Raw genomic sequence first — 12,908 nt, forward strand, 5'->3', positions numbered from 1 at the left:
TTAACATTTAGAAAAAAAAAGTTTCTACTACTTTTCTCTAAACGTTAAATTGCGGTCGCTTTTAATCACTTCTAAAGTGCCAAAATTGTCAATCTGAAAACATCTGTTGGAAGCTGAAACCTTCCACCATCTCTCTGGCGAGTTTGTTTTGTCAGATGTAGTCGTTAACGCAAGTTAGAAAGGGCTGATACGAATCTGAGTTTCAATACGATTCACGTGGTTTGATTGGTCGTGGTTTAAGGGCAGCAGGATTTCTTACCGTTTCTGAAGCAGGGTATACTGTTACAGTGAGGGGTTGCTAGCCAGTCCCTTTTAACGGGGCACCTCCTCGAACACGGGACCCCCATCTAACCTCCCTTCCAAAAGACGGGTGCAGCCCCAACCAAGATGTCCAGGCCAGGTTTGAACCATGGTCTCCCAGTTACCACCCAATTGGACGCGAGTGCTCAACTATGAGGCTGCTATCAGTTGTGCTGAGAGTACTCAACACTAAAAACTGCATCAGTTCTATGTCAACACCATCTAAATTCTAACTTAAGAAGTAATATCAATTAACGGTACATTCCATCCTGCACTGTTAAAGAAACTGCCAAGTAGGGTAGGCAAGGACAACAAAGACATCTAACGTAGTGACTTTTTTTATCACATTTCAGATAGATCCTATGTTTATGTTACACATACAGAGGGAAAGCCCCTGTATCGTCTGAAACCTTCCCTTTCACCCATAGGCAAGGTAGGTACATACTACTGTGTGGTATATGATTAACAAGGGCACTAGAGTCTGCGTACTTAAGTCATTACCAACAATGCTAGCCAAACGTGCTGTCAAAATCATGAGCTTACATTACAAGGAATTACAACGCACAGTTTGCGCTCTCTCTCGCATGAGTCTCCGAAAAGAATCACATTTACAGAAAATGAAGTATCTGGGTAATACATTGATGTAATTCATACTGTCGTCTTTTAAAACAAAACTATTGACAAAAGAAAATTACTGTGCTGCACATAATGTTCACTTATTCCAATCCCTACAAATACATGTAAGTTGTTCAAATCAGCTTTCATCATCATTACTACCTTTTGCTATACAAGAAAATGAGTTAATAGCATTAATAATTCTTTTTTTTTTACACAGTATGTCAAAACTATTAATCAGGAAAAATTCTTCCTGCCCCTATCCTTAACTTTGAACCAAGACATTTTCACCTCTTCCTATCATAACAATCTTCCCTATCTTGGCAAACCAATTTTTCCCAAATGATTTCATTATTCAAGCTCTGCAAATTGGAGTAAAGTTGTGTATGATATATGCAAAGAATCACACCAAACTTTCCCTCAGTGAAAAGGGACCTATCCTTGTCTCAAAAATATACACCACCATAACAGTCCATTGCAAGCCTTTGCTGTGATAACAAAGGTAACCTCTTTTAGTGTACAGGAGTATCGAACCTTATTCTGTACATATACATTTTACATCATCCGTGCCGTCTGTATCACATGTACATGTGGATTCAACAAGTTCTTCTTTCAAGCCCCATTTCTGTCTGTCTGTCTGTTTCCTTTGTCTTAAACATCAATGAAAGAATCTGTTTTAGTTACAAATTATGATATAACCTAATTTTCAAGAAGCCTTAACTAAGAAAAGAACTTTCTCGATATCCAAATTTGAGATAAAACCAACACAGGCAAGATGTTGACTCCCAACATAAGCTCATCAAGTGATTTGGATATACGTATGCCGTGATGCATTCACTTTTGTCAATTGTATTTTTTTTCCTTCCAAGTTCACCGTAAAAAGCGTCCAAACCAAGAAATTCCTTATTACCAACTGTAGCAAAAGTCATACCTGCACAGGTGACCACCTCTACATAAGGACCACCTGGCCATTGATATACAGTCAAACCTGTACCAGTGACCACCTCTACATAAGGACCACCTGGCCAATGTGACCATTTTCTTGTGGTTCCTTTCAAAAATTTTTCCCATTCAATTGACACAAGCATTAAGAATCCTGTCTACAGTGACCACCTGTCCACATAGACCAGATTTTATCAGTCCCCTGAGTGGTCTTCTTGGGCAGTTTTGACTGTACATGTACATGGTCATGAGCCAGAGGTGCAACAAACAGGTATAAGCATAAACTGGTAAGCTAAGCAGAATAATTGAAATATCAGTATCACAAGAGAGGTAAGCTGCTTCAATTTACAAAAAGCTGACAATTTCGTACATCCTCAGTTGCCATCACTGTACAAGTTCAACATGTCCTTAAGGAAATCAGTCAAGTTAAGAAACCATTAAAGAACATGACAACTGCATAATAGAAGGGAAATCTTTAAGAAATATGATCTTCATAATGTTTTGATAATCCGTTTAACAAGTTACTTTCTTCTTTTATTCCAAAAGTAAATATTGTTTTATACTCAATATTAGACAATTTCTTTTCCTTTATTGACAGGGAATGCCATTAAACACAAGGGGCAACACTTTTCTGCAGTTGTCTCTTGATTTACTGATACAAAGACATTCAACAATACCCTTGGCATGTTTAACACACCAGTTCTCTTCCTTCACCTTACAGTACTTTCAAACATTGCTTGTATTACAAAGAAAAGCCATTCATAAATAAAAGCTACTATTAATAATACAAACATTGTGGACAAGAATTACAAAACAGTATCAATCAAGCAAAACCTCTTCAGTCATCTTTTTTTTAATCCTCGCTTGCAAAAATCTGTATAAACATCACTTAAGTCATCAAAAGCTTTTCAAAAAGGGACAGACCAAAAGAATTGTGTGGGGTGAAAATGGAAGAAGAAAAAACGTAAAAGGAAAATTTGAACAAATGATTTGACAGAGAAACTGCCAAAACGACAGAAGAAAATGACAGTGCACACGGTTTTGATTCAAAATAAATTTTCACGACGACCCCCTTCATTCTTTATAGTCTGTCCCTACTTAACAGACTTGTTTTAAATGCAAGCTGATTTCTGATTTCATATGAGTTTAATAATATTCATGTAAAGCTTTACATTACAAGCGGAGTTCTCTGCATCAAGAACATACAAACCTGATATGCGCTAAACTGCCACAGAATTCTCTCCTTTAGTTAAGCTGTTCTTTCTTCACCTCAACTATAGTGCATTGACTTAATGCATGGGATATTCATAACATTGTACAAATTCTCAACTCTTCAGCCAAAAGCTGGTTTTCTGGCTGAAACTTCTCTACTGCAAAATGACAACAACACTCAACCGGGAAGGAGCCTTATACCAAGTGAGATAGGGGTGGGCAGCGAGGGGAACTTGTGTGGCGTAGAAATCAGAAAGTCTTAGAAAACTTAGCAACTGTGAGGGTCCAGTTGTCCTCTGGAGAAAGTGCGTGGCAAACGTTGGCCACCTTCACTGATGCTAGGCTAGGACTGGGACAGTGGGTGGGACCGTGGTTATACGGAAAAGCGATTTTTTGTTGTGGAGCCGCTTTTGGACATTGTGTCTGTGTGTGCCTGTGGGGAAAGAAAACAACGATACTTAAGCAATATATAAATGCGTATAAATTGTTGTATGTATAGTTTATTTGTGTTTTTAAGTTTGTACAGATATGGGTAAAATACCCGAAATAAAGAAATTCAATTCAATTCAATTCAAATGCACAGGTACAATTTACGTACAAACACATACAAATAAATACAGGTTCATTTTCATACATGACATGTACATACACGTTGCTTGCAAGAAAACAAGTTAAAATTCAAACCTAACTATTCATCCATTTCAGTATCTAGACATCATTATCAGCTTATGTTCACTAAAATCTATCAGGCTAGTGGCATGCATGTGACATTATTCACTAAATGTACCCAAGAAATATAATATTTCAGACAATCACTTCAATAAGGCCATATTGATGTGATTATATAGATGACATCCACGCATGCATAAATTTTTGCCCATTTCCAAAAATCAAAAAAAGTTTTCTACCATACTGCAAGTCGTGCAAAGCAGCTACAAAATTAGCAAACTTATGCCATAAATTGCAAAAAGATATTTCGGAAAACGGATACTTATGTCGTAGAGTGTCAAAGTCAAAGATGTCAATGAACAAAAATGAACAAAAATGAAGAATCCTGTGTGTAATTTGTTCAACCTTGTAGACCATGAAGATTTCATCATAAAGGCACTTTTTTTTTGCAAAACTTTTTTTATTCACACGTTCGCATTAGTCTTGAGTTCTCCGGAGGATGTCATCCATATAATCAAATCAACATGGCCTTTCCAACTATTACTTAAATAATACAGAAAGCTCACCTGGTAACCAATGACAAACTTAGGAGGAAGGTTTAGCCTCTCTTTGAACTTTCGACTGCAACAGAACAAGAGATAATACATTTGTCAGCGTAAATGTGAAGAAGAATCATTTACAGTTTCAGTTTTTGATTTAGACAGAAAATCTCGGCCAAGGCAAGGTAGTTTCCTTGATAGGACATGCTCTGTATACTCAAAATTCACATTTGCAGTTCAATCAATCAATCAATCAATCAATCAATCAATCAATCAATTAATCGACCAATCATCTTCGCCGCTTTTAAGACATTTCAGTTCAAAACAAAGCTGCCAGTAATGTGGACATCTTATTTTGCAATAGAAATAAAGCACCCCTTTAAGTTTAACCTACTCACTACTGAGGTAGCTGTTTGACACCAAAATTGTATTGGGTACAGGGTTAGGCAGCAGGAAGAAGGTTAAAATACTGTAATTGCATGGTTCGCATGGTTTTTATTTCGCGCTAAGGGGAAAATGGAGTGTTCGCTGTGGTTTTGATTTCGCTTCAGTAGTGGACAAAAATGTTTGGTTGCCGCGAAAACCGTGAACAGAAAACCACCGCGAACATTTCTGCGTTTACAGTACTTTTACATTGGGATATCTGGTACCAAATCTTACCAAATGTCAGTCAAAGCTTACCAAATATCTTCACAAGAACTGATTCACACCAGGCTTTGAATATCTGGGGAGAATGTTACCAAAGTCTATGAAAAGCAGTGGATCAGAGCAGTGTCGAGGTAAAACAAAGGCACAAACAAATATACAAACTTACCCGATTCTTACGACAGCCTCTGAGTTTTTACAGTCATGCGTCCAGATTGCAATCTTGTCCCCTTTGCTGCGAACGTTGATAACGGCACCACAAACTTCGTCCGAGTCTTCCTCGAAGGCCTCTCCAATTAAACACAGCAGCTGGACATATGGAGTAAATATATGTATGAATGAATGAATGAATGAATGAATGAAAACTTTATTACAGTGTCTTGCCCCATTTTGCGCCCAGCCCATGCGGGCTTATAAGACACCGTATATGTTACATTAATTGCATAAACAAAAGATCAGGAGTACAGAGATGAACATAAATGGCTAAAAGCAGAATATGCACAGGGTGGAATAAATAAATAAATAAATAAATAAATATATAACATACAAAAGGTGGATGAACATAAGTATCAACTTAGGTTGGATGATCATAAATGTAACTATAAGTCAACGGTGCGATAGGAGAGGCCCTCACGACAAATCATTTATGAGAACAGTTTTCATATTCATGGCACTTAGCATGAAATCACTATCAAGTGTAGCAGAGAGGACCAAATGCATTTTTGGAAATAGGTGCAACCAAAACAATTAGTTGTACAGAAAGAATTTTGGGTGCACCACATAAAATAAAGTTGAACGTCAGCAGAACATAATTACAAATTTTAATGCTACTGCCTCTCTTTAAGAACTTCAATATGTAATTCTGTAGCTAAGTTCAAAATTTTAAAAAAAGTAATACATCAAATGAAGAACAAATAAAGGTTAATTGCTTTCTTTCCTGATACTTATATTTCAAGAATTTTCTGCATACTAGTGTACAATAGTACCCAGTATTTTGAGCCCCGCAATAAAACTATTAACAGATATTTTACTGTTGACTTTTAAAACTACGGCATGGAAGCCCCTGGGGGACCCATCTTCTGTCTAGACTCCCCGCTCCTAGTATGAAGCTTAGGCGTGGATACCGGTTCGCTGGACCTGATTCGGACCTTTATAACATTCAAGAACCGAGTCAAAAAAAACCTGAAAGCCAATACCTGAGTCCAAAAAAACCTAAACAAAGTACAAATATATTTTTCTATTTTGTTTGATTAAAAGTTTTTGAGTTTTCCCTCTGACAAAAAAAGGCATTTAAAATAAGTGCACCATTCAAATATCAAACACTGGTTTATCTTGAAAGTCTTCCCACCAAGAAACTTTTATAGCTGTGCGTGTCATTATTAATTCTCTATGCTTGATATTGGTCTAATAAAACAAAACATCAACTGCACAGGATCAGGTCCAGGTTCAGGTCCGGACCTGAACCTAAATCTCTGGACCTAAACTTGGACTTGGACCTTATCAAGCTGAACTAGTATCCACCCCTAATGAAGCTACTATGTTCTAGTGTACAATCTGTTGATAGACAGTGAATTTTCTCCCCTTTAGATTTTATAGCGTTTTATTTAAAGAATGTACATGTATATTGCTTGCAAGAGTTTGTATGATTGTATGATTTTATCTTGTTTACTAATGTAACCATCTTATTCTATTATGTATTGTGCAGCAAGGTTAGCCCCTTACAATAGCTACCGCTAGTCGGGCAACCTTGGCTGTTGTACCGTGTACACAGTCAAACGAATAAAAATAAATAAACAGGTATTTTACTCACAGTTTCCAACCAAAATCTGTCGAGGTCTGCGTGGCGCTGCTGCTTCATGATGTTGATGAGCCAGCGCCCTCCCGTCTTGTTGAAGGGATCTTCCCACATGGGTTCAACTCCATCCTGGGAATCAAACCAATGACAAGGTGATCAGAGATGGCAGGCTTCATCCCCTTTAATACCAATACTGCTTTGCAACCCTGCCCCACTGACAAAAATAGCAGCTCTGTGGATGTATGGCAATGCTGCATTGTTTACCCATGCTTACACACACGCACAAGTGCACGCGCACACATGCACACACAAACAAGCACTTCAAGAAAATATTCTTTCAAAGAAATCCCTTAACTTGCTTATTTTTAGTTACTTTGCTTTACAACAACCACACAGATGTAACATACGCAATAATTCTAGAAATACCCTCAACCCGACAATTGTCAGGGCTATGGTATACAGAACAAGCATGTGCAAACCGACAATTGCGGGGACTAGAGCAAGATCTGCCGATGCCGATGCAACTAAATAAACAGGAATTTCAAACTTGTAGGTACATGGTATGACTGTGAGTCAGAAATTACTGTGCCGTCTTGTTGCTCACCTTGAAGAGAGAGTAGTCACATCCAGACTGGAGTCTGCTGGCTACTTGTATATGATTGTAAAGGCTGAAACAAGGAAAGCAAGAGTCAGTACATACACACGCACATCCTCTTCAGCCACACAAACTCCTTTGTGTCATCCAGAGACTCAAGATGTGACATCAAAGGATGTTGTAAAACCTGTGTGGTGTATGGTGGTAAGAAGTACAATTAATATATATTCATATATAGAGCACACCCTAGCCAAAAAAAGCCAGTGGGAATAACCCCTGTAACAATATGTAATTGTGTAAATCTGTGCAATAATCTACAAGTGTTATATATTATATGTAATTATGTAAGTTTTAATAAAAAAAGAAAAAAAAGAAGTACAGTATATTCATGATCTTTTGCAAGGGCTCATTTTTGCGGTAGAAGGGGAATAAAAGAACCTTTAACAGTGTTTAAAATTTGCAGTTTAAACAATTCTGTGCTACAAAAGTAATGCATTGGATTTAGAAACACATATTAGCGACATCATGCTTTAACTAAGGTGGCCCTCACTGCACCTTTTTTTTCCACTATATTATATTTTTCATGTTCATTACTGTAGTTAGTTTAAATTCTGCACTTTTTGTTGTTGTGGAGCACCACCACCACCGGCCGCCTTAGGCGTGCACCCTGGGCGCGATGCCCCAATCGGGCTTTGCCCAGTATTGTATATAGATATAGATAGATTTCTCACCACAAAAATAAACTGTGAACATTTCCAAATGTACAATACCATGCTGCATTGACAGAAAGGAACACACACTATATATATATATATATATATAATACAGTATATATATTTTAACATGTACATGTCACATGTAAACTTACGCCCAGAAGTCCTCCACTGTGTCGAAAGTGGACACATTTCTAAGGTTGGCAGCCCAAGTCTTGGTCTTGTCATTCTTGAAGAACCACAGAGCCCATCTGGGAAAACAAACCACACAGTTTCAATAACTGTGTCGCTCACTCAACAAGCATGCTAGAGGAAAAGGTTGCAGTCCTCAGGACGGGACATTCAGCAGAGGTCCACTGTTCAATGTGCTTGCGGAAAAGAGCTACTAGTAGGGGAATTCGAATTTCACAATGAACCTATAAATTGCTCTATATATGTATCGTCCGTCTTCTCTGTCACTACCAGTAGATTAGCTCGCGGGTTCATTTAGTACAATGAGCATTACTGTTTCGAGATCACTTTCACTTTCTCACCTGTTCTGTAGGGGGTGTTTGATGAACTTCAGGTCGTCTGCGTCCAGTTTTGCTGCGGCTGCACCAGACGCCTCTTCTTTCTCCTCTTCAGCCTTCACTGCGGCTGCTTCTATGGGAGTTTCCTAAAATACACAAAACAGTAAATAAATAAACAGAATAAACAAAAACAAGATGCTCATGACAAGCCTCTACTGTGGCTGCCTCTATGGGAACCTCCTAAAACACAAAAAGTAAACAGATAAACAAACTATAACAAGATGCTCATGACAAGCCTCTACTGTGATTCCTTCTAAGGGAGTCTCCTAACAGTACATAGATAAACAAAAACAAGATGCTTGTGACAAGCCTTCAATGCGGCTGATTCTATGGGAGTTTCCTAACATACAAAAAGTAAACAGATGTCAGTGAATAATTTAATCAGATTGGTGAATGACTGAAATCTCTTATTCACAACCACATACTGTAAATGCATTTAAGTTTGTATGGTTTTTATTTCGCGTTAAGGCGAAAATGGAGTGTTTGCGGTGGTTTTAAGTTTGCGGCAGCGCTATATTCACATACTGCTACAGTATTGGCCAAAAATGTTTGCGGTGGTTTTAACTTCGCGGTGAAACGGTCGCGGCGAAAAGCGCGAACATAAAACCACGGCGAACATTTCTGCATTTACAGTATCTAAAATAGCCAAATCAGCCGATGTTTCTGTGACCACCTGTCATCTTCTCCAGGGCAATAATGACTGGTTCACTTTGCACTGCAGCTAGGTGTCATAGACAACAATGCGGTCCCAAATGTAGAGTCATGAGGTTGTATTGTCCCTACCACGAAATTAAATCCCCGCGAACATTTCTGCATTTACAGTTGAGTATAACGAAAGCTGAGATACAACATGGCCCTACTACTACTATGTCATACATATGTATGAGAATCTTACATGTGTGGTACATTGATTTTGGCCCGTTCCCTAAAACATGAGAATAAATCTTGCTCTTGCATCTCCTATTGGAAAGTTGATTAAGTTCACAAAGGTTAATGCCAGCTATATTCCACATTATCTACATTACTTACATGTAAAGACAAGCAGAGCTATTCTGGTAAGTGAAATCAAAACTCAAATGCAGAAATGTTTGCAGGGATTTAATTTCGCAGTAGGGAGAAAATGGAGTGTTTGCTTTTCAGTTCGCGTTTGAAACAATAGTAGCACTACAGCCACACAATGAAACGGCTTTTCTCAGTGGTTTTAAGTCTGCGGTACATTTCTGCATTTACAGTAGGGGTATAGGAGAGTGACCTTCTGGGCTATGAATATCTCTGATATCATGAAATTGGCTCCTACCATCACAATCCACCTGTTAAACTTGTCCTTCATTTCAGATGGTGACATAAAGCTGACAGCCCTGTGTATGAGGGAGCTTCAGGCATAAGCCTCAAGCTTCAAAACCTCTGCATGTAAGAACCCAACAAGCTTATCGAAAAAACTAGAGCCGTAGCGAAGCCACATTACACAACCACTAGCTACTTGAAAAAGCATTATGCTTCACCTCAATTGAGGATGACTGCTTTACCTTTTACTGGGGCCTACACCCCCTTTCAGTAAGGTGTGGGCAAGCAATTCCCATAATATGTACGGAAATCTTGTTTATCCCTGAATTTATAGCCAGGTGTCAAAGTTATGCATACCTGACTTCCTGAAATTAGCATAATGCATAGGTGCCTATGGTCCTGTTGAATTTAGGGGTAGAATGTCTTATTTACATATTACAATGATACTATTTGATCCTTGGACTTGTTTCAAAATTCTAAAACTTCTAGTTCAAATTCTTCAAGTTATTGCCATGTTTTCACACCTTGCTCAAAGTCTCCATAAAGGCATAAAAAATATTATGGGCCTTCTCTATTTGTCCTACAACTTTTTGAGACAACCATCTTAGAATAATCTATTCAAATTCAAAATCAGTGTCTACTTTTTTATTATTGTCTATTTACAGAGTTGTTACCATTGTTGACACAACAAAACACAGGAGCCTACAATAGACAAAAGCAACACTGTAATAGCAAGAGAACAAATGACCAAATTGCTTTTTAGGTGCACTAACGTTAATGCAAACAACATTTGAGATGGCATTCCACTTCTAAACAGGAAGTGAGGAACAGTGCTCTTTGGACTATGTAGTTCTATGTTCATATGCCTTACAGTTTTACATGTACCTAAACAATATCTCCATTCATAAGAAAGATCAATAAATTAAAACTAAATCAGTGCTGGGTTATTATTGAGCAGAACTGCGATTGTAGCACATTTTCTGTACACTTAACACTGACCCTCAGTACCCTCACATCACCTAATATTCTCCCTGCTGCATAACCCCATAACCAATGCAAAATTGGTAGCAATATCTACCATAGCAGGCTTGAGGTTAAGCTACAGTAAACACATTAGGGAGGGTCCAAAACTCAAGGAGCTTGTTGTTAGCATCATAATCAATGGCCTTTTCAAGCAAGGACTTCCCACCATGAAAAACAAATTCAATGTATTACAAGCAGGGACAAGGTAACTTCTGATGTTCAGTAACTGTTACCAGGATAAAGAGGTAGTCAGGTAGTAGTTTCTACCCAAGGATGTTATCATCAGTATAACAGTAAAAATTATGTATTTTCATGTACATGTACAACAAACTTAATGATTACTTATGAGCTAGAAATATGATCGCTGAAAAGTTCAGATCCATATGAAACTTCAAACTCATTTTTCACATAGATATACCATTCATGGTTCTTTGAAATTGATAGAAAAATCTTTGTGGTAGAAAAATATGTGTGGCCATATTGTGACAAATATATAATAGTCTACTTTATGCGCATAGTTTATTTGATTTTGACTAGAACTCTTATGAAGAAGAGTGTAGTTTTTGCACGCTTTTTGCTACCAGATGATATATGTTGTGATTATGAGGTGTGACACAGAGGAACAATAAGCTGTCAAGGCAATGAAAATTCCATGGAATTGTTGCATGCTGTACTCAAAGATTCAATCACAGTGATTTTCTCACAAAACAAGCAAGTCGTTATATGAGCGGATTACAGTAATCTTTTGTGGCATGGACATCGTCGAGTGTGAAAAATATACCTGAATGTGCTTGTGAAAACCCGAATGTGAGAATATGCAAATTAGCATAATACTTTTTATGAGCTAAAAGTTTGCTGCTTTTAGATGGTGATATGTACATTACGAAAGTCAGATATTGCTACATTTCAAAATTCATAACTTTCAATTGGTCTTTAAACATGGAACTAACCAACAATGAGACGATGATTGCAAATGAGCTAATTACCAAAGACTAATGATCTAAATCTTTCGGAAAAAAAAAAAGATCATGGGAAAATACATCATACGACATAGCAAAGCACCATGACTATATTCAATCTTTTCAGCTTTCCAACAATTGCAGTTGAATAACATTTATTTTCAGGGCAAGGCAGACCTTAAAACGTTTTCTATTTCAAGAAGCTTTCAAGAAGGAGTCTGTGCCTTTGGGTTGTAAGAAAAACATAAATAGGCCTGTAAGACACAATTCCTAAATTTGATTTTTTAGGAAAAACTATGCATAATTTGTCACAGGCATAAACTCCCATATGCATATGGCACACACGTATACATCACGCCCCCCTCCCCCCTTTCACAAATGAAGACACTTTCCTGTATTCATCTCGCACGGCTTCTTCGTTCTGTCTCCACACAGTTTTGTCCAAATCTAAAACCACTAGCGGATACTGAACACCAGATGTCACTGGACGCAAAAACTGAAACGTTGCTAAAATTCGAAATCTAGTTTCGGCCATGTTGGAAAAACCCACATGGCATTTCACAGATCATGCCGGGATTCGGCCGGCGAGCAAGATACCTCCCGTACGCAGCCTTTAGGGCAAAACTGTGGCCCATTACTTGTAAAAATTTTCCAATATTGCCAAGGATACAACATCTAGAGGAGAGAGATTGCTGAGTTTGTACTCTGGCCGGCTGAAAAATGCTTACCACACTGCGGAAACCAGCCTTGGTTCAAGATGGAGGTCACATAAAAAGTTACTCCCTGCCCAACATATTTTCGACCAAAATTTCAATGAAACAAACGCTCTAAGCACGCAAGTCGCAGAAGTGAGGGGCGCAGACTGTTAACTGGAGATTTGGGACGGATTTGGGGCAATACGGAGAGAGAAAACGGAGTAAATCTCACCTGTGGTTGCTTGGCGGGCTCAGCAGATGCCATTTTCGCTCAGCCAGGATCCAATATGGCTCACAGGTCACGTGACGCCGGCTGCACCGCGGGATGATGGGAAATTATTTCAGACGATAGA

General features: G+C 38.2%; 1 protein-coding gene across 1 annotated transcript; it reads right to left on the reverse strand.

The window, feature by feature from the left end:
- Positions 1-3,318: 3,318 nt before the first annotated feature.
- On the reverse strand, positions 3,319-12,886 carry LOC136449096 (eukaryotic translation initiation factor 4E-1A-like). The gene is made up of 8 exons (XM_066448908.1): positions 12,788-12,886; positions 8,559-8,680; positions 8,181-8,276; positions 7,322-7,385; positions 6,733-6,846; positions 5,092-5,231; positions 4,305-4,359; positions 3,319-3,502 (listed from the first exon to the last, which is right to left on the reverse strand). Exons 1-8 carry the CDS (start codon positions 12,818-12,820, stop codon positions 3,443-3,445), a joined length of 684 nt encoding a protein of 227 aa, XP_066305005.1. The 5' UTR covers positions 12,821-12,886; the 3' UTR covers positions 3,319-3,442.
- Positions 12,887-12,908: the final 22 nt, after the last annotated feature.

Source organism: Branchiostoma lanceolatum, chromosome 14 (genome assembly GCF_035083965.1).
Source record: "Branchiostoma lanceolatum isolate klBraLanc5 chromosome 14, klBraLanc5.hap2, whole genome shotgun sequence".
NCBI lineage: Eukaryota > Metazoa > Chordata > Leptocardii > Amphioxiformes > Branchiostomatidae > Branchiostoma > Branchiostoma lanceolatum.